Here is a 25,949-nt window from a genome sequence, read left to right as displayed (position 1 = left end):
TACAGTGAGATGTACTTACAGAGTGGGATGATGAAGAGAGAGGTCTGAAAGAAGGACTAAAGAATGAGCAAGTGAATGAGCGACATTTATTACCCTAAAATTTTGCTGAGTGAAAAGCGTTTGGGAAGGAATCACATCAGACCAGACCTTTGGCGACTGAGAGAGACAGGCAGCAGCTATCAAGAACTGAAAAATGCCAAAAGGGAGTGGCCAAGTCCACAGTTTCTATACAGTAAATAAAATAGATATAAAACGACTCCTTTTTAATGTTAATGTGTACATTTGGCCAGGTTGTTGTTACATGTTGCATCCATTTTCAGTAAAAGTGCACGTCGGGTCTTCACTTCTTGACTTCTCCAAGATCTTCAATGCTGTCGTCATCCACCTACAATGGAAAGACAGATGGTTAGTGTGTGTAATATAGATCTCATTCAGGTACACACAGACTACTCGTCTATTTCCTGTAACTAACTTTTTTCAGCCATCTATGTGGCGTGGGAGAGTAAACACAGCAGTCTTACCTCAGGCCACTTTTCCTGAATGACATCGATGATGTCATCTGTAAAATCTCCCTGAATGATGATTTCATCCTCCGCTGTCACCGAGGCACCGCAGGAGAACTTCTGGGCAAAGAATCTCTGAGCCTCTTTAAGGTCAATGTCTGCAGGGAGGAAGTCAACAGTCACAAGCAAGAAAAACAACAAGGTTACGGGTCTGTCCATGTCTTTAACAAGGTGTTTACAGTAACAGGATGTGACAGTCAGTCTTACCAAAGGTGTTCATTCCACAGACTCGGGTGACATATTTCTTCTTGGCGCGGGGGATTTTAGCTATCGTTATTTTCTGAGGGACAGTCTTCTTTTTCTGTTTGATCTGTCCTCTGCCACCTAGAGAGAGTCAGCACAGATGGGTTAGAACAGGGTTCTCCAATACCAGTCCTCAGACACCCCCTAGCAGTTGAAAGTGCATGTTCTATTTCAGCACCAAGACCTGATTCAACCAATGAACACCAGTGATTTAGTCTGGAATAGAGCAAATCATATAACGATGTTATTTGTCACAGGTGCCGAATACAAGAGGCGTAGACCTAAACGTGAAATACTAACCAACAATACAGTTCAAGAAATGGAGTTATGAAAATATTTAGTTAATAAACTGAAGTAAAAAACACAAAGAGTAACAATAACATAACAACGCTATATAAAGGGGGTACCGGTATCAAGTCAATGTGCGGGGGTACAGGTTAGTTGAGGTCATTTGTATATGTAGGTAGGGGTAGTGACTATGCATAGATAATAAATGAGAGTAGCAGTAATGTAAAAATACTGGGTAAAAAAAAAAACTATGTAAATAGCCCGGGTGGCCATTTGATTAATTGTTCAGCAGTCTTACGGCCTGGGGGTAGAAGCTGTTGAGAAGCCTTTTGGACCTAGACTTGGCACTCCGGTACCGCATGCCGTGCGGTAGCAGAGAGAACAGTCTATGACCTGGGTGACTGGGTCTTCCTCTGACTGCCTAGTATATAGGTCCTGGATGGCAGGAGGCTTGACCCCAGTGATGTATTGGACCGTACACACTATCCTCTGTAGCATCTTACAGTCAGATTGCCAGTTGCCATACCAGGCAGTGACGCAACCAGTGACGCAACCATGCTTTCAATGGTGCAGCTGTAGAACTTTGAAGATCAGGGGACTCATGCCAAATCTTTTCAGGCTCCTGAGGGAGAAAAGGTGTTGTCGTGCCCTCTTCATGATTGTCTTGGTGTGTTTGGACCATGAGTGATGTGGACACCAAAGAATTTGAAGCTCTCAACCTGCTCCTCTACAGCCCCGTTGATGTGAATGTGGTGTGTTCGGCCCTCCTTTTCCTGTAGTCCATGATCAGCTCCCTTGTCTTGCCCATGTTGAGGGAGAGGTTGTTGTCCGGGCACGCCACTGCCAGGTCGCTGATCTCCTCCCTATAGGCTGTATCGTCGTTGGCGGTTATCAGGCCTACCACTGTTGTGTAGTCAGCAGACTTAATGATGGTGTTGGAGTCGTGCTTGAACTGGGAGTACAGGATGGGACTAAGCACGCACCCCTGATGGCTCCCCGTGTTGAGGATCAGCGTGACATGTGTTGTTGTCTACCCTTACCACCTGGGGGCGGCACGTCAGGAAGTCCAGGATCCAGTTGCAGAGGGAGGATTTTAGTCCCTTTCTTAGTGATGAGCTTTGTGGGCACTGTGGTGTTGAACATTGAGCTGTAGTCAATGAAAAGCATTATCACATAGGTGTTCATTTTGTCCAGTTGGGAAAGGGCAGTGTGGAGTGCGATTGCTGAGTTTCCCTTTGTAGACCGTAATACTTTACAAACCCTGCCACATCTGACAAGCATCAGAGCCAGTGTAGTAAGATTCAATCTTAGTCCTGAATTGACACTTTGCCTGTTTGATGTTTCACCCGAGGGCATAATGGGATTTCTTAATAGCATCCGGATTAGTGTCCCACTCCTTGAAAGTGGCAGCTCTAGCCTTTAGCTCGGTGCGGATGTTGCCTGTAATCCATGGCTTCTGGTTGGGATACGTACGTACGGTCACTGTGTAGACAACATCGTCACTGCACTTATTGATAAAGCCGGTGACTGAGGTGGTATACCCCTCAATGCCACTGGATGAATCCCGGGAACATATTCCAGTCTGTGTTAGCAAAACAGTTCTGTCGCGTAGCATCCGCGTCATCTGACCACTTCCATATTGTGAGTGTCACTGGTACTTCCTGCTTTAGTTTTTGCTTGTAAGCAGGAGAATATAATTATGATCAGATTTGCCAAATGGAGAGAGCTTTGAAGCCATCTCTGTGTCTGCAGTAAAGGTACCTAGTCCCCCCCCCCCTCGGGTTCCACATGTAACATGCTGGTAGAAATTAGGTAAAACAGATTTAAGTTTCCCTGCATTAAAGTTTCTGGCCACAAGGAGCACTGGATGAGAATTTTCTTGTTTGCTTATGGCCTTATACAGCTCGTTGAGTGCGGTCTTAGTGCCAGCATCAGTTTGTGGTGGTAAATAGATGGCTACGAAAAATAAGAAAACTCTCGTTAGATAGAGTGGTATTCTACCTCAAGCGAGCAATAGACATCGCGCACCAGCTGTTATTGACAAAATAGACACACCCCACCCCTTGTCTTACCAGATGTAGCTGTTCTTTCCTGCCGATGCACAGAAAACCCAGCCAATTCCATATTATCCGTGTTGTCGTTCGGCCACGACTCGGTGAAACATAAGATATTACAGTTTAATGTCCCGTTGCTCGGATAGTCTCGAACAAAGATCATCCTGTTTATTCTCCAGTAATTCACATTGGATAATAGAACGAATGGTAGAGGTGGGTCACCCACTTGCCAACAAATTCTCACAAGGCACCCCAATCTCAGCTCCCTGTATTTCCGTTTTTTCTTCACGCGAATGACGGGGATTTGTGCCTGGTCTCAAAGTAGTAGTAGTAGTAGTCAGACTCATTAAAGAAAAATTATTTGTCCAGTTCAAATTGAGTAATCGGGATTCTGATATCCAGAAGCTCTTTTTGGTCACAAGACACAGTAGCAGCAACATCATGTACAAGATAAGTTAAACAATGCGAAAAACACCCAAATTAGCACAGTTGGTTAGGAGCCCGTAAAACGGCAGCCATCCCCTCCGGTGCCATTGAAGCAAATGTGTAAAGGCTGGGGGGTCCCTGAAGGTCATGCTGGGAAACACTGGTTTAGGATTTGAGGAAGGATGCATTCAAGAAATCAAAATGAAGAGGAACTTAGACCTCTCTTCTGCTTCTTCTTTTCATCCTCCTCTCCAACAAGGGGCACTCTACACCGCCAGTGTCCTGCTTGGAAGCATTTCCTACTGGACCAGTAAGGCATAAGAAAAAAAGTGTTTTTAATAAGACATTATTCATTATTGCTCACCTCCAGAGTATTATTGCCCATCTTCCTGATAGGAAACAGAGAGAGAAAGAAAGAACGAGAGACTGTCTGATGAAACTCACCTACACTCATCCTGGCAAACACATCTGGGAAGTTCTTCTCCAGCCACTGCCTGCATTTGGATGGCTCAGGCATGTACTCACAGTACTCTGTTGGCAAGGAGCACACTGGAAAACCAACAACATAGGTGTTAGACCTTGACAATCATGTGATACTGCAAATCAATGTTTTAGGAATTGGCCATGAGCATGTATAGATCACTAGAATAGGGTGCCATTTCGGAAAATGCCCAGTAGTCCTTACCGCCACAATACTGGACTTTCTTTGGGCACTTTGTGTCTGAGGCAGCACTCCCATGATGGCCTCCTTTGTTTTCTGGTGAACACGTCTCTGCATTCTCAGTAGTAGCCATTACAGATTATCTAAACACAGAGGGGGAAAAAGGTTAATTGGATAAAGTATACCTTCAAATTGAACAAAAAGTGAGAATCAGCCTTTCACCAGACAACTTGGATCCTGGACCCTCGACAATGGATTGGCCTGAGGACAGCAAACTCACATTGTCAAAGCACTAAAAACAGATGCTTGTCATGGCCTGCCATGTCACAGTGAACATTGACTGCCACATTAATCAATGCATAACACCTAACTCACCATGAAAACTGTTGCTATATTTGACTGATGATGCTACTCCTGCTGCTATTGTAGTTACTTTGCACTCAATACATTTTTATTCATTTTACCTTTATTTAACTAGGCAAGTCAGTTAAGAACAAATTCTTATTTTCAATGACAGCCTAGGAACGGTGGGTTAACTGCCTTGTTCGGGGGCAGAACGACAGCTTTTTACCTTGTCAGCTCAGGGATTCGATCTTGCAACCTTTCTGTTAATGGCCCAACACTAACCACTAAGCTACCCTTGCGCCCCAAATGAGTCAACAACCCCTTCTTCAGCTAAGATACGTGAGGTCTAACCCATTCATAGACGCTAACTACCTGTCACACAGTGTTTCCCCTATATTAATTTATCAGCTGCTACGCCAAACAATAGGATGACAATTTTCCCAATATTTAAATAACTAAAACAAGATATAAAGTACGTAGAAAAGATCATGGAGATACATTTTTTCACAAGATCATCTTTGAGAACTAACAATCACCATAATAAACTAGACAGTAATCTAAAATTCCATAAATGTCATGGCAGCCCCCATTGATTTTGTCATGTTTGAGTCACTCAGCATAAGAACATGGCAAGAAGCCATGGCAAAATGTGTAGAATTGAAGGAAATTGGCTTTAAAACTGCAAATTCCCCCTCAGCCCAATGGCAAAATTTCTGGAAATTAGCTTAAAAAACTAAAATCTTCTCAGCTGGTTTTAGAAACATATGGAACATATCGGCGAGAACTGTTCTCGCAATTTTTTTAGAGCGCTTATTTAAAGAAAACAGATGTTAGACGTAAAGTGAAATGTGACCCTCAATATCAAATAAACGTCTGAATCCAACTTCTGTCAGAACCGCACCACCTGCTGTGTAGACAGTGGTAGATTTTGTGGTAGGAAGTATCGACTAAAATGCTGTGTCTAATGTCAGTACAGGTGCATCAAATCTGGGACCAAGGCCATCAGACAGCCATCACCCAGTACCCTGCCCTTAAATCACTGTCACTAGCCGACTGCCACCCGGTTACTCAACCCTACACCTTAGAAGCTGCTGGCCTATGCATATAGACACTGGTGAATTTAATAATGTTAATATACTGTTTTATTAATTTCATATGTATATAGTGTATTCTAGTCAATGCCATCCTAGCCATCTATACACACCATTCTGTCCTAAGTATTCTACACACACACACACCACACACCGACATTGCTTGTCCTAATATTTAAATATTTCTTAATTCCATTAGTTTACTTTAGATCTGTGTATTGTTAGATATTACTGCAGTGCTCGAGCTAGGAACACAATCATTTCGCTACACCAGCAATAATATCTGCTAAATATGTGTATGCGACCAATAACATTTGATTTGATGCTGTTCGGACAAAAGGTTGGATTCAGACGTTTATTTGATAGCGAGGAAAACATTTCACATATGGTAAATAGAGATTATACATATGCCCTTGTTGAATGGAAACGTTATGGTGATGCTAGCTTTATTGTGGTACGTTTTTTTACGTTTTTACAGACTCCCGATGTGTTCCAAAGCTAGAGGGCTATATGTTTCTACAACCGTACCGCAATTGAGAATCGAGTCACGTTTGAATAGAGTATTTGTCTGTTTTGGCTGCCAGAGCCAATTCACCTCTAAACAGAACATGTAAGGTCCTTGGACTATAAGGAGCAACGTTGGTTTCCTTTAGTAAATTATTGGGCAACGTGAAGTCCTAAGCAGGGATATTTGGCACGTCATACCTTGGCCTTACCTAGTTAACATGCGGGGGAGCAATATATAGCTTGACAACAAAGAAGATGATTGTTATTCATTCACAAAGAGGTAGAATTGTATGACAGCTTTCCTTACAGCTGCTGTTAAAACTCAAAATCAGGCTGTCAGACATAATTAGCCAGCTACCATTAGCTTACTAACTTGCATGCTGCCTATGGTGGTGCCTTTACCAGATACAATTGGGATCGATCCAAGTTAGATAAGCAAAAGTTGTGGTAATATGGCAATGGACGAGCTAGCTAAATTCAACAGCTGGCCAGCCAGCTAGCTAGATAATATTTTTGACAACTGGTTCCTTGGCTGAGACTTCATTCACAGCTAGTTAGCTATAAATGCTAACTAACGGCGCAACTAACGTTAGATGGCACATTAGCATCACCTCCAAGTCAATCAATCAATGGAAAGACAACAACATCATACATACCCCTCGAAAACAACCTTAATATTGTTGACTGATCAACAAAACAAGCATTATTAAGTAAAGTTGAAACAGATTAATGCTCAGTTATAACAGCTTGAGCACACCTACTGCCTGATTTAGCTAGGGGTCCTGTCAATGCCTATTGGAACGCACGCTCGGCAAAGAAATAACAGGTGTTCACTTAGTTGCCTGTATTATTTTTTTATATACAAATGAACCATTTGTCAAAGATATATCGATAAATTACATTTTATAACAACATTCCGATCTATTGGAAAATAGCGTAAAATATATCTTATATAGAACTCCTAATATGATTTTATTTTGACGTTATACGCTAGGCATTCACGTGTGTGCCTTGACATCCACTCCTCCGCGGCCATCACAACAAGTGATTTAAAAATGTGCAAACGTTCAACAGGAATTTAATGCTAGGCTAGCTGGATATTTCCATTTCCAAATTAACATAATGTTAGATAATTGTGGAGTAATCCATTTTATTTGATTATGCTCTGCATTTTGTTGTCAATGTATTTATGTAAATGGTTCCATGATTTAATAGCAGACAATGATCATGAGATGCCCATCTAAATCTGTTGAACGTTAGCGTAGCTAGCTTGCGTCAAAGTTAATCAGAACTGTAACAGTACAAGTTACAAAAACCGCCATGACTGAGTGGAGATGGACCAAGGCAGTAGAAGAACATTCAATCCAAATGGAGGATCTGGACACTCATCATCACACGGCTATTTTGGTGTGTGTGTGTCTCATCACACAGTTGTCGAGATAGCCGATTCAACTCCACGATTTACGATGGAGTTGAGCGGCGACTAGTGTGGGCGGACTGGAGTTACGACATCACATACAATTAGGTTTTTATGAAAAACTACTGATTTCAGTACCCACAGAATAGCATGCAGTTACATAGGACAATGCTTCCCGTCTGCCCACACTTGTCGCCGCTCAACTCCATTGTAAATCGTGGAGTTTGAGTCGGCTATGTCTGAGAAAGCTGGCAGTAACTGCATTTTAAACAAAAACGTGTATTTGTGTTTTCAGTCACTCCATGTGATCCCTGGCACAGCACACCGGTGAAAAAGGTAATAGTGAGCAAATCACTGTTATTGGACCTGCTATATTTCATCCCTAAACCTAATTTTATAAGTTTTTATTTTGTTGCCTTGGTTAGGCTACTAGTCAAGTAAAATGAGAAATTCTAACATGAATGGCAATGGCTCCGTTTTTGCAGAAGAATGTGGGAGCTTCTATCGAGGAGCCTTCCCTAGTGTCCACCTCAGCTCAGAGTGAGGGACAGAAGATGGCCAGCCAATCAGCCAGAAGTCCCCCAAGCCTCAGTCCCACAGGAAGCCTCTACACCCAACCCCCCTCCCTGTCTCTACCCCTCCTACAGGATAGAATGGTGGGAGGTGCTGCTTTTTACACAACACATAAAGCCAAATGGCTCATTTTTCAAACATTATGGAACACACTGCTTATGTTCTCCTTTGTTACATCATTGTATCCTCAATAGAATCACAGAATGCAGAATAGAATGTTAATGATATTAAGGTGTAATTGCCCATGGTAGCTAACGACTGGTTGATAAAATGTGAAACTATTACTATGAGCTAGCAAGGCTACCATTATAGGTAGCAGGTCAGTACTGCTACTCTACATGTTTGTGCATACCTACTCACTCCTGCATTTACATTTGGGTATGTGTCTGTCTGTGTGTGTGTTATAATAGCCTCTTGGTGAGATGGAGAGTGCCACCATCCAAAGGCAGAGGCGGGAGCTGCAGCTGCTGATTTGTGAACTGAAAGACCGGGACCAGGAGCTCAACACCATGGCTGCTGCCCACCACAAGCAGCTCACTGCCTGGGAACAAGACCGCCAGAGAGTCCTGACCCTGGAGCAGAGGTGTGCTCGCCTGGAGGGTGAGAGAGGGGACACAGGCCTCAATCCCAAATGAACACAAATATATTCCATTCATCATCTGTGTGTGTACATTCCCAAAATAACCTCAAAGATGGGTAGTTACATTCATACTTAAATGGTGAATTGCATCCTCTGTATTATTTTATGATGTTTGCTTTGAATACGACAGGTCTGGGAATAGCATTGATAAGGTCTCTGGTGTTTATGCGTATGCATGCATGCTGTATGTGTGTTTTTGCTTGTATATGTATCAATTTGTGTGTCATAATGTGTGTTTGCTTGTCTTAGATGAGCTTCAGAAACGTAATGAGGTGATCAGAGCTGTAACTAAGAGGGTTCATGTCGTGGAGGCCCGGGAGAAGGAAGGCCACAGGGAGCTCAACTCTACCCAGCAACAGCTGCTCGAGCTAGGGAAGAAGCAGCAGTACACCAGCCAACACTGTCACGACCTGAAGGTACAAGCACACACACACACAGCCAATTTGGTGTTGTACTGATGTGGTTATTTACAGTCCATGTTTCCGGTGTTGTGTTCTTAAACAGGACTGTAAAATAAAGGGTTTCTGGTGTTGTGTTGTTTTGTTGTTCCCCCCCGCCCGCCACCAGGAGAAGAACCAAAGTCTGAACTCCACAGTGATGTCTTTGTCAGCCCAGCTGGGCTCTCTGCAAGTCAGAGGGGAGGAGCTCAGCACCATGCTCAGACTCAAGGTAGGCTTGCTTTCTTAAACCTTTGTCTCTAACTCGGATTACCCTGTAATAGAATAGTAAGGCCATGCAGTTACAGACATGCTAGTCTCCCACGACAGCTTATCTGATTTGGTTCTGGGTGCCGAGATTCAGGGGCGTAACTTTGGTTTTAGAGGGAGGTACCTACATTATTATTTTTTAAATCCAGTAAGATAAACACTCCAAACAGCCTACATGACCACTCGGAGGTGTCCACATTGGTCCTAAAGCACACAGTTCCTTCGTTTGGTATCACATTCCAATGATAAAACTGGGGGGGACAAAAATGCAATTTCAGAATGAACTTTTGGTGAAAGTGACGCCCCTGCCGAGATTACAGACATGCAGACTGTAGATTGTACAGTGGTTATCATAAGTGTTCACCCCCCTTGGATTTTTTTTCACATTTTGATGCGTGACAAAGTGAGATTGAAGTGGATTTAGGGTATGATTTTTTGTCATCGATCTAAACAAAATACTCCATAATGTCAAAGTGAAAAGAAAATTCTAGAAAGGTTAACAAATTAATACAAATTTAATATCTAAAATATCATGTTTGCCAAATGATTTACTCGTTTTGTTTAGGCAAGACTAAATTAGTTCAGGAGGAAAATTTGGCTTAACAAATTGCATAATAAGTTACATACTCACTTTGTGTGAAATAATAGGGGATGATATGATTTATGAATGACTACCCATTCATCTGTCCCGCATACACACATCTGTAAGGTGCCTTAGTCAAGTATTGAATTTCAAGCACTGATTCAACTACAAAGACCAGAAAGCTTTTCAAAAGCCTCATGAAGAAGGGCAGTGATTGGTAGTTAGGTAACAAGTTAATAATTATGCTGTGGTTGATGTACTAAACCACCCAGACACAACGGACAGAAAGGAAACTGCTCAGGGAGGCATTGGTGACTTTAAAACAGCTACAGAGTTCAATGGCTGTGAAGGGAGAAAATTGATGATGGATCAACAACATTGTAGTTCAAATCAAATCAGCAGCAGCACAGTCAGGTGGACTGGGGACAGCAAGGAGTCATCATGTCAGGTAGTCCTGGGGCACGGTCCTAGGGCTCAGGTCCTCCGAGAGAGAGAGAGAAAGAAAGAGAGAATTAGAGAGAGCATATGTGGGGTGGCCAGTCCTCTTCTGGCTCTGCCGGGTGGAGATTATAACAGAACATGGCCAAGATGTTCAAATGTTCATAAATGACCAGCATGGTCGAATAATAGTACGGCAGAACAGTTGAAACTGGAGCAGCAGCATGGCCAGGTGGACTGGGGACAGCAAGGAGTCATCATGTCAGGTAGTCCTGGGGCATGGTCCTAGGGCTCAGGTCCTCCGAGAGAGAGGAAGAAAGGAGAGAATTAGAGAACGCACACTTAGATTCACACAGGACACCGAATAGGACAGGGGAAGTACTCCAGATATAACAAACTGACCCTAGCCCCCCGACACAAACTACTGCAACATAAATACTGGGGCTGAGACAGGAGGGGTTAGAAGACACTGTGGCCCCATCCGAGGACACCCCCAGACAGGGCCAAACAGGAAGGATATAACCCCACCCACTTTGCCAAAGCACAGCCCCCACACCACTAGAGGGATATCTTCAACCACCAACTTACCATCCTGAGACAAGGCTGAGTATAGCCCACAAAGATCTCCGCCACGGCACAACCCAAGGGGAGGGGGGGGGGGACGCTGACCCAGACAGGATGACCACAACAGTGAATCAACCCACTCAGGTGACGCACCCCCTGCAGGGACGGCATGAGAGAGCCCCAGTAAGCCAGTGACTCAGCCCATGTATTAGGGTTAGAGGCAGAGAATCCCAGTGGAAAGAGGGGAACCGGCCAGGCAGAGACAGCAAGGGCGGTTCGTTGTTCCAGAGCCTTTCCGTTCACCTTCCCACTCCTGGGCCAGACTACACTCAATCATATGACCCACTGAAGAGATGAGTCTTCAGTAAAGACTTAAAGGTTGAGACCGAGTTTGCGTCTCTGACATGGGTAGGCAGACCGTTCCATAAAAATTGAGCTCTATAGGAGAAAGCCCTGCCTCCAGCTGTTTGCTTAGAAATTCTAGGGACAATTAGGAGGCCTGCGTCTTGTGACCGTAGCGTACGTGTAGGTATGTACGGCAGGACCAAATCAGAGAGATGGGTAGGAGCAAGCCCATGTAATGCTTTGTAGGTTAGCAGTAAAACCTTGAAATCAGCCCTTGCTTTGACAGGAAGCCAGTGTAGAGAGGCTAGCACTGGAGTAATATGATCAAATTTTTTGGTTCTAGTCAGGATTCTAGCAGCCGTATTTAGCACTAACTGAAGTTTATTTAGTGCTTTATCCGGGTAGCCGGAAAGTAGAGCATTGCAGTAGTCTAACCTAGAAGTGACAAAAGCATGGATTCATTTTTCTGCATCATTTTTGGACAGAAAGTTTCTGATTTTTGCAATATTACGTAGATGGAAAAAAGCTGTCCTCGAAATGGTCTTGATATGTTCTTCAAAAGAGAGATCAGGGTCCAGAGTAACGCCGAGGTCCTTCAGTTTTATTTGAGACGACTGTACAACCATTAAGATTAATTGTCAGATTCAACAGAAGATCTCTTTGTTTCTTGGGACCTAGAACAAGCATCTCTGTTTTGTCCGAGTTTAATAGTAGAAAGTTTGCAGCCATCCACTTCCTTATGTCTGAAACACATGCTTCTAGCGGGGGCAATTTTGGGGCTTCACCATGTTTCATTGAAATGTACAGCTGTGTGTCATCCGCATAGCAGTGAAAGTTAACATTATGTTTTCGAATAACATCCCCAAGAGGTAAAATGTATAGTGAAAACAATAGTCGTCTTAAAAGGGAACCTTGAGGAACACCGAAATTTACAGTTGATTTGTCAGAGGCCAAACCATTCACAGAGACAAACTGATAACATTCCGACAGATAAGATCTAAACCAGGCCAGAACATGTCCGTGTACACCAATTTGGGTTTCCAATCTCTCCAAAAGAATGTGGTGATCGATGGTATCAAAAGCAGCACTAAGGTCTAGGACCACGAGGACCGATGCAGAGCCTCGGTCCGATGCCATTAAAATGTCATTTACCACCTTCACAAGTGCCGTCTCAGTGCTATGATGGGGTCTAAAACCAGACTGAAGCATTTAGTATACATTGTTTGTCTTCAGGAAGGCAGTGAGTTGCTGCGCAACAGCCTTCTCTAAAATTTTTGAGAGGAATGGAAGATTCGATATAGGCCGATAGTTTTTTATATTTTCTGGGTCAAGGTTTGGCTTTTTCAAGAGAGGCTTTATTACTGCCACTTTTAGTGAGTTTGGTCCACATCCAGTGGATAGAGAGCTGTTTATTATGTTCAACATAGGAGGGCCAAGCACAGGAAGCAGCTCTTTCAGTAGTTTAGTTGGAATAGGGTCCAGTATGCAGCTTGAAGTTTTAGAGGCCATGATTATTTTCATCATTGTGTCAAGAGATATAGTACTAAAACACTTGAGCGTCTCTCTTGATCCTGGGTCCTGGCAGAGTTGTGCAGTCTCAGGACAACTGAGGTTTGGAGGAATACGCAGGTTTAAAGAGGAGTCCGTAATTTGCTTTCTAATAATCATAATCTTTTCCTCAAAGAAGTTCATGAATTTATCACTGCTAAAGTGAAAGTCATCCTCTCTTGGGGAATGCTGCTTGTTAGTTAGCTTTGCGACAGTATCAAAAAGGAATTTCGGATTGTTCTTATTTTCCTCAATTAAGTTAGAAAAATAGGATGATCGAGCAGCAGTAAGGGCTCTTCGGTACTACACGGTATCGTCTTTCCAAGCTAGTCGGAAGACTTCCAGTTTGGTGTGGCGCCATTTCCGTTCCAATTTTATGGAAGCTTGCTTCAGAGCTCGGGTATTTTCTGTGTACCAGGGAGCTAGTTTCTTATGAGACATTTTTTTAGTTTTTAGGGGTGCAACTGCATCTAGGGTATTGCGCAAGGTTAAATTGAGATCCTCAGTTAGGTGGTTAACTGATTTTTGTCCTCTGGCGTCCTTGGGTAGGTAGAGGGAGTCTGGAAGGGCATCAAGGAATCTTTGTGTTGTCTGTGAATTTATAGCACTACTTTTGATGGTCCTTGGTTGGGGTCTGAGCAGATTATTTGTTGCAATTGCAAACATAATAAAATGGTGGTCCGAAAGTCCAGGATTATGAGGAAAAACATTAAGATCCACAACATTTATTCCATGGGACAAAACTAGGTCCAGCGTATGACTGTGACAGTGAGTGGGTCCAGAGACATGTTGGACAAAACCCACTGAGTCGATGATGGCTCCGAAAGCCTTTTGGAGTGGGTCTGTGGACTTTTCCATGTGAATATTAAAGTCACCAAAGATTAGAATATTATCTGCTATGACTACAAGGTCCGATAGGAATTCAGGGAACTCAGCGAGAAACGCTGTATATGGCCCAGGAGGCTTGTAAACAGTAGCTATAAAAAGTGATTGAGTAGGCTGAATAGATTTCATGACTAGAAGCTCAAAAGACAAAAACGTCATTTTTTTTTTTTTGTAAATTGAAATTTGCTATCGTAAATGTTAGCAATACCTCCGCCTTTGCGGGATGCACGGGGGATATGGTCACTAATGTAGCCAGGAGGTGAGGCCTCATTTAACACAGTAAATTCATCAGGCTTAAGCCATGTTTCAGTCAGGCCAATCACATCAAGATTATGATCAGTGATTAGTTCATTGACTAGAATTGCCTTTGAAGTAAGGGATCTAACATTAAGTAGCCCTATTTTGAGATGTGAGGTATCATGATCTCTTTCAGTAATGACAGGAATGGAGGTGGTCTTTATCCTAGTGAGATTGCTAAGGCGAACACCGCCATGTTCAGTTTAGTTACTCCACAATAATGACCCAAATGACAGAGTGAAAAGAAAATGACAAATACACAGTGCCTTCAGAAGGTATTCACAGACCTTGACTTTTTCCACATTTTGTTGTGTTACAAAGTGGGATTAACATTTTTGTATCAATGATCTACACAAAAACTCTGGCAAAGTAGAAGAAAAATTCTTACATTTGTATAAAAAATTTAAAAAATGTAACATAAATATTCAATCTTAATATTCAACCCCCTTAGTCAATACATGTCAGAATCACCTTTGGCAGTGATTACAGCTGTGAGTCTTTCTGGGTAAGTCTCTAAGAGCTTTTCACATCTGGATTGTGCAACATTTGCCCATTATTCTCTTCAGAATTCTTCAAGTTCTGTCAAATTGGATGTTCATTGTTTGACAACCATTTTCAGTTCTTGCCATATATTTTCAAGCAGATTTAAGTCAAAACTGTATCTGGACCACTCAGGAACACTCACTGTCTTCTTGGTAATAACTTCAGTGTAGTTTTCACCTTGTGTTTTAGGTTATTGTCCTGGTGAAAGATGACTTAATTTCCCAGTGTCTGGTGGAACGCAAACTGAACCAGGTTTTCCTCTAGGATTTTACCTGTGCTTAGCGCCATTCTGTTTTTTTTTATCCTGAAAACTCCCCAGTTCTTAACGATTACAAGCATACCCATAACTTAAAAATCTATGGCAAGACCTGAAAATGGTTGTCTAGTGATGATCAACAACCAATTTGACAGAGCTTGAAGAATTTTGAAAAGAATAATGGGCAAATGTTTCACTTAAACAGAAAGGTTCACAGCTGTAATCACTACCAAAGGTGATTCTAACATGTATTGACTTATGTAATCAAGATATATTAGTGTTTTTATTTTTCATCAATTCTAACATTTGTAAAGAAATTCTCTTCTACTTTGACATTACAGTGTATGTTGTGTAGATTGTTGACAAAAAATGAAAATTAAATCCATTTCAATCCCACTTTGTAACACAACAAAATGTGAAAAAATCCAAGAGGGGTGAATACTTATGATACCCACTGTATATAACCTCTTCTTCCCCCACCAGGACAAGGATGTGACGGAGGCAACCAATCACATCGTAGATCTGTCTGGGCGCCTGCGGGAGATGGAGGGGTCGCTGAAGGAGAGTCACTCACGGGAGGCCGGGGTGTTCAGGGAGGTCGAGGAGCACAAACGGCGATACAGAGAGGTCCGGCACGAGAACACACGGCTCAAAGGTACAGGTTCCAGAGTACATGGCTCAGAGATACAGTACACTAAAAAAAAGTATTGTAGTTTTCAGTAAGACTGAACAAGCTAGCTGTCATATACCTGTGCACTCTTAAATGATCTTACTTTCCTTCTCCTCTCTCTCTCTCAAACCCCCCCCCCTCTCTCTTTTTCCCTCTCCCTGTGTTGTGGTTGTAGAGGAGTTACAGCAGCAGGTAACAGAGGGCAGTGCCCAGAGAGAGGACATCATCCGTCTGAAGCAGGAAGGACAGCTGCTGCGCAGGGAGCTGGCTCTCTCGGGTACCTCACATTCAACCAAGTTTATTTATATAGGACTTTTGAGTGAACATTTTTCACAAATAAGTTTGTCACGGTGTGATTTACAGCAACTTAAACCCCAGCCGCCCAAACCCCTGTCTTTTCTGGTACCAACCCATAGAGGCAATGTTTCCCAGTGTAATGACAGGGCCTCCTCTGGAACAGTAGGGAGGATGCCTGTAGTGCTATAGTTCCAGGTCATTGTTTCCCTAAACAGGAACATCTAGTTCCTCTTCCTAATCATTGTTATTCTTATTGACTGTATTAAGATAGATAGACTGGCTGATTGACCCACTCCAGCTTCTCTCGTCTCATCGTGCATTATTTTAGATCGCTTACCAAGAAAATATATCACACATTTCTCCCGAACTATTGATAAGAAGCTGTTGTGACTGCTTTTGACATGGTTCCTGTCTCCCAGGTGAGGGGGAGAGCTGGAAGGATGAGCTGCTGGGATTGGCTCGTTCCAAGCAGGAGCGCACAGAGTCGGAGCTGCACTGTCTACGCCAGGTGTGTCACCTCTTACCTTATCTCTACCTCCACACTTTTTACCCACAGCGCATTGGGCTGGGCTGTCGGTCAGGTTCTACAGCATACCTGTGGAACTTCAGGAATGTTCTCCACCTCGGCTGTTAGGCGCTGTCTGTATTGGTGGTGTGTCACATACCTGGGCCCTGACTCAGCCCTGACACAGTTAACCTGAAGAGGCTAAGGAGCTGTATTTGGCCCAAAGTTATCCAGACTAAGATTAAATATTGATGTAAATATAATATATTGGTGTAAATTAATAGTCATTTACACTAGGTCAATCGATGAAAGTATCATTTACCCTGACCTGATATGCATGAAGTGTCCACAATCCTAATTGTGTGTGTTCCAGGTGTGTGAGAACCAGCAGAATGACCTGCAGCTGCTTCAGTTGAACCTGGAGAGCACCCGGGAGGCCCTGAAACAGGCTGAGGGACAGGGGCCACATGGGAGGTGAGCTGGGTGTTTGTGCATGTGTATATTTATTCTACTCAGTTGATGTTGTGCACAGTCTCAGATATTTTGCTGTTGTTTATTTGGCTTTAGAGGAGGTGCTGAAATTGTGTCTCTTACCAGTCAGGGAACAGAGAGAGTAGGAGGGACAGAGAGACGAGCAACAGGGTCAGTCTACAGACAGACTTTAAGCAGAAGTATAGACCACCACCCAAACTGTCCAGAACCCCCCTTCCCCCTCCTTGTCACAGGAGAGAGACAGGCACCCCAACAGGAGGATGAAAGTAGTGTTTCAGAGTTGACCTCTGACCTCACTGACGGTGCAGTAGCAACCCGGGACCTCATTGCTGCTGTCCCCAGAGAGTTGCTGAGTCACGCAATGGTCCAAGCTAGCAGCGTTAGTGACTGTTTTTCATCGACGAAGAGAGAGAACCAGAACATATCAAACCCCCGTACTCTCAGTTCCTACACCAACCGAGAGTCAAGTCACCAGGAAACAATGACAGGTAGAGAGAGTAGAGAAACCATGGAGACACAAAGCATAGCCGCCGCCACAGGAACGCTTAGTCGAACTCGATCGCCAGGCCAAGCTAGCGTCAACTTCAGCGACTACCTGTGCACTGTTTCAGGAAACCAAGGCACGTATCTTAGGCAACAAGAGCAACAACAACTCACCGAACATGAATCAGACTACAGCAGCCAGGAAACACGAAGGAGAGCTAGCAAGGAAACCATGGTAACCCGTAGTAGCCTAGCCCCGGGAACCACCACACTGTCGCTGAGCGACCGCATCGCTAGCTACCGCAGCCAAAATAAATCAGCAAGGAGAGAAGGCAGAGGGATACAGAGTCAGAGTGGAGTTAGTGGGAATGAGGGTTCGTTAAACCGCACTGTCGATCAAGTTAGCATTAGCGACAGAAGAAAAGAAGGCAGGGGGACCAGGAGTGAGAGTGGAGTAAGTGGGAATTTCAGCGAGAATAACAGCGGGAATGTGGGTCACACTTCTGGTAAAGCTAGCGACGGAGTCTCGAACTACAGCCACCAGGGAACATCAGGAAAAGAATGCAGGGAGTCATTGTGTGAGGATGGAATCGGTACGAATGCCGGCTCCCTGGTGGAGAGGACTGAGTCCCCTGAATGTCGGTGTAGCAGTATGGTTGAGGGACAGACAGGACCTAGCTCCTATAAGACAGCTAGTTGTGGCTGTGGTAGTTTGCCTGAAGTACAGGCAGGGCAGAGCTATGGCTTTGGTAGTATGGTTGACGGACAGACAGGACCCAGCTGTGGGTGTAGATGTATATCCGAAGGCCAGGAACAGAGTGAACCTAGCCTGTCTGAAGCAGCCAGCTCTGAGACAGGGACAGATGCAGGGCTAGGTGCAGGGATGGAGCTCCTAGCTGTGTTTAATGGAGGACCAGAGGCAGAGGACTCCTCCATATTGCTGGTGGACATCAGCCGTCGTAACACCTGGTAGGGACAGAATATACAGAGAAAGAATAGTACACTCTTTTATATTGACCCCAAATTTGTCTCAGGAATAGTAGGATTGATTGATTATTTGATTGGTTGACTGCTTTCCCAGTCAAGGTGATCTCACCTGTGTGTACCTGGATAGCCCCTCCCCTTCCTCGCGGAGTAGGAGGAGCCTCGGTCTTGCGAATGACTCCGCCTCTCCAACAACCACCAATGAACGAGGTGTTGTCAACGGCAACCTGGGAGGCCTTTTTGCAGCTTTAGACGATGTGAGTGGACCACATAGCCTGAGAGGGAAAAACTCCTGATCTTCATAATTAATTCCTAATGTAGAGATAAATTAAAGTAATTGGCCAGGATTCAGTCTTAAAGTTTAAACATTTTATATTTTGTCCATTCCCCCAGGAGGACCAGCGTTCCTCCACCAATAATCTACAAAGGCTGCTAGATGAGTCTCGTCAGATGGTGGCTAGCCTGGAACGCACAACCCTACAACCTTTATGCCCCTCCCACAGCCTGTCCTCTAACTGTGACGCTATCATCAGCCTCAGCATCGGCCAAAACAGTGGCAACAGTAGCCATGGGAACCACAGTCGTAACTGTGACAGACACAATCACAGCAATCCCGATCACCACCCCAACCAGAGCTCCACCTACACCACAAGACCCAGTCAAACCAGCCGGGTACGTGCTTTCATGTGTTTTATACTATAGATACAATAATTATTCTGACCAAAATACCACAGATCATTTCATACTGTTGGACCGATTACCATTAAGACATCACATAATACTATGGAAGTGTGGGGTGCAACCTAAGGGTGTGAACTGGTAGTGATTTACAGTGCTCCTCCCATCTCTCGTGTTTTCACCCAGCTGGATGGTGATACTCCACCCAGGAACACTCAGCCCTTCCAGAGGAACGAGGAACCTGGGGGGCTATAGAGGGGAGAGACATCTACCTAAACACACCTTCACACACCTGGCCTGGAAAGTCTAGGAGGGGTGATGATGGAGGCTGCAGACTACTCTGTTTTCTACTGTAGCCATTGAGACCGGAGTCACATTGGTATGGCTTTCCCCCCCTTGTCCCAAACCTATATCAGTCACAATCCAGGAAGTGACATTTCGGGTCAAAGGTGAAATCTCCTCCCAATCAGAACCAGGGACACAGCGATAGCAAGCCAATGAATGAATTAAACTGCTTTTTTAGGAAACCAAAGAAGGACTTACATTTCTTTATGTGAAAAGTTATGTTATGTTATACGATACATGAAACTTTTTAAACTATTGTTTTAACAACATTTAAAACGTGTTTAGTGTTAAATGTCCAATGTCCTGCCCTTCGCAGTCCTGGTCATAAGCTATTTAGGAACCATTTAGTAATATGATTGTGAGATGTGAAACCAGTCATTCAGACCTGTTGAATGGTGCTTCTGGGTTATTGTCATTCCGGTTTCACTGCCTGCAAACCTGCTGGATGGCTCCAATAGAATGACTGATGAGGGAAGAGAGACTGCTGCATTGAAAAGAAACCTGAACCTCACTTTCCTCATTAGCATATTGTTTTTGTATTTTTGATGTCAACATTTTGTAATTAATGTTTTTGTACTCATTACTTTTTATGTCAAATAATTTATATGCAAATATAAGAAAAATGTACCACTGCAGTAAACATTTTAATAACCACTTCAAATGCCAGGTCTTATGTGATTTTGATAACATGAGGAATGAAAAATACGATTAATACTTGCTTTTGTTTTTACTTATACAATTTTGTTACGTAAAATATCGGAGAAAACGTGTAATGGAATGAAGATTGCGCAAAAGATTACGCGCAGGAATGCACAGTGCGTTGCGCAAAAATAAACGACCTCAGCATATAATTTAGAGAATAAATAATGTCCATTCATTAATACAGTATTTCCACCTGTAATTTGCTACTACTATCATTCACTCTGTCACTGATCGGAGAAGGTATTGATACACCGGTTTGCGAGTCGCGTGATTCTGACGTGCCATCCCCATTGTAGATTGACAATCCAGAGCAGACAGGTATCGGCAAACTGCAAGTGTGGGTGGCTGGGACAGCAACTAGTCGGGTCATTTCATCCCAGTGGATTACACCGGCAAAATGAGCTCGAGTAAACCGAAAAACAAAAGCGAGAATAAAACAGAGAAGCAATTGGCTGCGGAGAAAGAACAGTTTGGAAAACTACAGGTAAATTTAAATCCAACCTTTTTTGTTTTAGAAAAAAAAAGTTCCCTCATTTACAGATTTATTTTAAATCAACGATTATTTAGGATTGTGTTTGTGTCAAGGTTGTATGGTGATTAGTGTGTGAACATATCTTTGGATAATGTACTTCTGTGACAACATTCACATCTCTGTTTTTATTTCAGTATTAATTGTGTTATTATGAGTACATTTTAGTCGGATAAAGATATATAACTTACTCCAGAAACATCTGTATCATGAATATAATTTCAACAACAGATATATTTTTTACAGTCCAATTTCTTCAAAAGGAACTGGGGAAAACTTTGGAGTTATAACAATGTAGTACACTTATTTTTGACCACATATATGTAAAAAAAAAATGGTGACAATTTCCTCATGCCATGCCTCACTTTGAACACAACTATTCTTCCGAGTACTGCCTATCAATAGTATGTGCTGTGTCTCTCATTGTCCAATTGTTCTCAAAGGTGTACAGTAGCGGTCAAAAGTTTGGACACACCTACTCATTCCAGGGTTTTTCTTTATTTTTACTATTTACTACATTGTAGAATAATAATGAAGACATCAAAACTATGAAATAACACATGGAATTTGGTACTAACCAAAAAAGTGTTATACAAAGTTATACAGATTTTTCAAAGTAGCCACCCTTTGTCTTGATGACACTTTTGGCATTCTCTCAACCAGCTTCACCTGGAATGCTGTTCCAACAGTCTTCAAATCAAATTTTATTTGTCACATACACATGCATTAACATCTGCTAACCGAGTGTAGCGAAATGCTTGTGCTTCTAGTTCTGACAATGCAGTAATAACCAACGAGTAATCTAACCTAACAATTTCACAATAACTACCTTATACATAAAAGTGTAAAGGGATGAAGAATATGTACATAAAGATATATGAATGAGTGATGGTACAGAACGGCATAGGCAAGATGCAGTAGATGGTATTGAGTACAGTATATACATATGAGATGAGTAATGTAGGGTATGTAAACATATAAAAGTGGCATTGTTTACAGTGGCTAGTGATACATGTATTACATAAAGATGGCAAGATGCAATAGATGGTATAGAGTACAGTATATACATATAAGATGAGTAATGTAGGGTATGTAAACATTATATTAAGTGGCATTGTTTAAAGTGGCTAGTGATACATTTTTTACATCCATTTTTCCATTATTAAAGTGGCTGGAGTTGAGTCAGTATGTTGGCAGCAGCCACTCAATGTTACTGGTGGCTATTTAACAGTTTAACAGTGTTTTTCAGTCTCTCGGTCCCTGCTTTGATGCACCTGTACTGACCTCGCCTTCTGGATGATAGGGGGGTGAACAGGCAGTGGCTCGGGTGGTTGTTGTACTTGATGATCTTTATGGCCTTCCTGTGACATCGGGTGGTGTAGGTGTCCTGGAGGGCAGGTAGTTTGCCCCCGATGATGCGTTGTGCAGACCTCACTGCCCTCTGGAGAGCCTTATGGTTGAGGGCGAAGCAGTTGCCGTACCAGGTGGTGATACAGCCCGACAGGATGCTCTCGATTGTGCATCTGTAAAAGTTTGAGAGCTTTTGGTGACGAGCCGAATTTCTGCTGCTCAGCCTTCAACACTCTGTCTGTGTGGGTGGACCAATTCAGTTTGTCCATGATGTCTACGCTGAGGAACTTAAAACTTACTACCCTCTCCACTACTGTCCTGTCGATGTGGACAGGGGGGTGCTCCCTCTGCTGTTTCCTGAAGTCCACGATCAACTCCTTTGTTTTGTTGACGTTGAGTGTGAGGTTATTTTCCTGACACCACACTCCAAGGGCCCTCACCTCCTCCCGGTAGGCCGTCTCATCGTTGTTGGTAATCAAGCCTACCACTGTAGTGTCATCTGCAAACTTGATGATTGAGTTGGAGGCGTGCATGGCCACGCAGTCATGGGTGAACAGGGAGTACAGGAGAGGGCTCAGAACGCACCCTTGTGGGGCCCCAGTGTTGAGGATCAGTGGGGTGGAGATGTTGTTACCTACCCTCACCACCTGGGGGCGGCCCGCCAGGAAGTCCAGTACCCAGTTGCACAGGGCAGGGTTGAGACCCAGGGTCTCGAGCTTGATGATGAATTTGGAGGGTACTATGGTGTTAAATGTTGAGCTGTAGTCGATGAACAGCATTTTCACGTAGGTATTCATCTTGTCCAGATGGGTTAGGGCAGTGTGCAGTGTGGTTGCGATTGAATCGTCTGTGGACCTACTGGGGCGGTAAGTAAATTGGTGTGGGTCTTGGGTGTCAGGTAGGGTGGAGGTGATATGGTCCTTGACTAGTCTCTCAAAGCACTTCATGATGACGGAAGTGAGTGCTACAGTTACCTTAGCTTTCTTGGGAACAGGACCAATGGTGGCCCTCTTGAAGCATGTGGGAACAGCAGCCTGGGATAAAGATTGATTGAATATGTCCATAAAACACACCAGCCAGCTGGTCTGCGCATGCTCTGAGGACGCAGCTGGGGATGCCGTCTGGGCCTGAGGCCCTGCGAGGGTTAACACGTTTAGATGTTTTACTCACGTCGGCTGCAGTGAAGGAGAGTCTGCAGGTTTTGGTAGCGGACCATGTCAGTGCCACTGTATTGTCCTCAAAGCGAGCAAAGAAGTTGTTTAGTCTGTCTGGGAGAAAGACATCCTGGTCCGCGACGGGGCTGGTTTTCTTTCCCAAGCAAGTCTCTTCTTCTTATTGGTGTCCTTTAGTAGTGGTTTCTTTGTAGCAATTTGACCTTGAAGGCTATCCTCTGAACAGTTGATGTTGAGATGTGTCTGTTACTTGAACTCTATGAACATTTATTTGGGCTGCAATCTGAGGTGCAGTTAACTTTATTGAACATATCCTCTGCAGCAGAGGTAACTCTGGGTCTTCCTTTGATGTGGCGGTCCTCATGAGAGGCAGTTTCATCATAGTGCTTGATGGTTTTTGCGACTGCACTTGAAGAAACGTTCAAAGTTCCGTATTGACTGACCTTCATGTCTTAAAGAAATGATGGACTGTCGTTTCTCTTAGCTTATTTGAGCTGTTCTTGCCATATTATGGACTTGGTCTTTTACCAAATAGGGCTATCTTCTGTGTACCCCTCCTACCTTGTCACAACTGATTGGCTCAAATGCATTAAGAAGGAAAGAAATTCCACTAATTTAACTTTTAACAAGGCACACCTGTTAATTGAAGTACAATCCATCTGACTACCTCATGAAGCTGGTTGAGGGAATTCCAAGAGTGTGCAAAGCTGTCATTTTATTTGTACATTTTTATTTCACCAGGTCGGCCAGTTGAGAACAAGTTCTCATTTACAACTGTGACCTGGCCAAGATAAAGCAAAACAGTGCGACAAAAAACAACAACACAGAGTTACACATGGGATAAACAAAAGTCCAGTCAAAAACAATAGAACCGTTGATATACAGTGTGTGCAAATGGAGTAAGGAGGTAAGGCAATAAATAGGCCATAGTAGCAAAGTAATTACAATTTAATAAATGAACACTGGAGTGATAGATGTGCAGATAATGATGTGCAAGTAGAAATACTAGTGTGCAAAAGAGCAAAAAAAGTCAATAAAACCAATATGGGGATGAGGTAGGTAGTTGGATGGGCTATTTACAGATGGGCTGCATACAGCTGCAGTGATCGGTGAGCTGCTCTGATAGCTGATGCTTAAAGTTAGTGAGGGAGATATGAGCGATTTTTTTCAAATCGTTCCAGTCATTGACAGCAGAGAACTGGAAGGAAAGGCGGCCAGAGGTGGTGTTGGCTTTGGGGATGACCATTGAGATATACCTGCTGGAGCGCGTACTACAGGTGGGTGTTGTTATGGTGACCAGAGAGCTGAGATAAGGTGGAGCTTTACCGAGCAGAGACTTATGATGACCTGGAGCCAGTGGTTCTGGCGACGAGAGCATACAGGTCGCAGTGGTGGTTGTTATATGAGGCTTTGGTGACAAAACAGATGGCACTGTGATAGACTGCATCCAGTTTGCTGAGTAGAGTGTTGGAGGCTATTTTGTAAATGATATCGTCGAGGATCGGTAGGATAGTCAGTTTTATGAGGGTATGTTTGGCAGTGTGAGTGAAGGAGGCTTTGTTTGTGAAATAGGAAGCCGATTCTATATTTAATTTTGGATTTGAGATGCTTAACATGAGTCTGAAATGAGAGTTTACAGTCTAGCTAGACACCTAGGTATTTGTAGTTGTCCACATATTCTAAGTCAGAACCGTCCCGAGTAGTGATGCTAGTCGGGCAGGCGGGTGCGAGCAGCGATCGGTTTGTTAACACAGTGTTCAAAGAAGGGCCAGATGTATACAGAAAGGGGTTATCTGTGTAGAAGTGGATGAAGGAATCACCCGCAGCAAGAGCAACATCATTATTATATACAGAGAAAAGGGTCAGCCCGAGAATTGAACCCTGTGGTACCTCCATAGAGACTGCCAGTGGTCCGGACAACAGGCCCTCCGATTTGACACACTGAACTCTATCTGAGAAGTGAACCAGGCGAGGCAGTCATTTGAGAAACCAAGGCTGTTGAGTCTGCCGATAAGAATACGGTGATTGACAGAGTTGAAAGCCTTGGCCAGGTCGATGAAGACGGCTGCACAGTACTGTCTTTTGTCGATGGCGGTTATAATATCGTTTAGTACCTTGAGCATGGCTGAGGTGCACCCGTGACCAGTCATCAAGGCAAAGGGTGGCTACTTTGAAGAATCTCCCGTATAAAATATATTTTGATTTGTTTAAAGCATTTTTGGTTACTACAGTACACGATTCCATATGTATTCATTCATAGCTTTGATGTCTTCACTATTATTCTACAATGTAGAAAATAGTCAAATCAAGACAAACCCTTGAATGAGTAGGTGTGTCCAAACCTTTGACGGGTACTGTAGGCAGGTGGTGACTGATTATCTCCCTGTCACTTCTCCCACTGTCCCCTTTCCTCCTCTCTCCTTTCTTCCACTCAGCTCCACAGCATCAGTAAAAGCATCACCTCCAGTGAGACACCGCTGAAGGAGAAATATGCACGCAGTATCCTTTCCAAACATGTCCTAGACACACTCCAACCATCTGGAGAAATGTGGAGAAATGTGTGTGTGAGGCTACCTCTAAGTATATCCACCCTGTTTTGATAATATTCTGTATCATTTACCATTCCTCCCAGGCCTATTCATATTCACCCCCATGATTTGAGATGTAATAAATATTTGTTCGTTTCTTGGTCTTGCGGGGGTGTCTGTCTGTCTGGTGTGTTTTATATACATCATTGGTTCCTCCTTGACGACGGTGCCGACATCATC

General features: G+C 43.5%; 1 protein-coding gene and 1 pseudogene across 4 annotated transcripts; one reads left to right on the top strand and one right to left on the bottom strand.

Moving 5' to 3' along the window:
• Window positions 1-64: 64 nt before the first annotated feature.
• On the bottom strand, window positions 65-6,980 carry LOC124048687 (annotated as a pseudogene).
• Window positions 6,981-7,217: 237 nt separating this feature from the next.
• On the top strand, window positions 7,218-20,089 carry ccdc62 (coiled-coil domain containing 62). 4 transcript variants are annotated; one of them, XM_046369704.1, is made up of 13 exons: window positions 7,218-7,585; window positions 7,891-7,931; window positions 8,081-8,251; window positions 8,579-8,768; window positions 9,058-9,224; window positions 9,376-9,477; window positions 15,458-15,629; window positions 15,820-15,921; window positions 16,361-16,449; window positions 16,820-16,920; window positions 18,536-18,662; window positions 18,799-19,077; window positions 19,270-20,089. In XM_046369704.1, the coding sequence occupies exons 1-13, from the start codon at window positions 7,513-7,515 to the stop codon at window positions 19,336-19,338; spliced, it is 1,683 nt and encodes a 560-aa protein (XP_046225660.1). In that variant the 5' UTR covers window positions 7,218-7,512; the 3' UTR covers window positions 19,339-20,089. The 4 variants fall into 4 exon arrangements, with proteins under 4 accessions (XP_046225660.1, XP_046225659.1, XP_046225657.1 ...); XM_046369703.1 differs by having other exon boundaries at window positions 18,503-18,662; XM_046369701.1 differs by lacking the exons at window positions 18,536-18,662; window positions 18,799-19,077; window positions 19,270-20,089 and adding an exon at window positions 17,044-18,474.
• Window positions 20,090-25,949: the final 5,860 nt, after the last annotated feature.

The sequence above is a fragment of the Oncorhynchus gorbuscha genome, linkage group LG11 (assembly GCF_021184085.1).
Source record: "Oncorhynchus gorbuscha isolate QuinsamMale2020 ecotype Even-year linkage group LG11, OgorEven_v1.0, whole genome shotgun sequence".
In the NCBI taxonomy this organism is placed as follows: domain Eukaryota; kingdom Metazoa; phylum Chordata; class Actinopteri; order Salmoniformes; family Salmonidae; genus Oncorhynchus; species Oncorhynchus gorbuscha.
This window is presented reverse-complemented; position numbering and strand designations above follow the sequence as displayed.

Coding starts and splice junctions, on each gene's coding strand:
- ccdc62 (XM_046369701.1), top strand. CDS start 7,513: ATGGACCAAGGCAGTAGAAGAACATTCAATCCAAATGGAGGATCTGGA. Junction 7,586..7,890: donor ATCATCACACGGCTATTTTG/GTGTGTGTGTGT, acceptor TTGTGTTTTCAG/TCACTCCATGTGATCCCTGG. Junction 16,921..17,043: donor GGACAGGGGCCACATGGGAG/GTGAGCTGGGTG, acceptor GTCTCTTACCAG/TCAGGGAACAGAGAGAGTAG.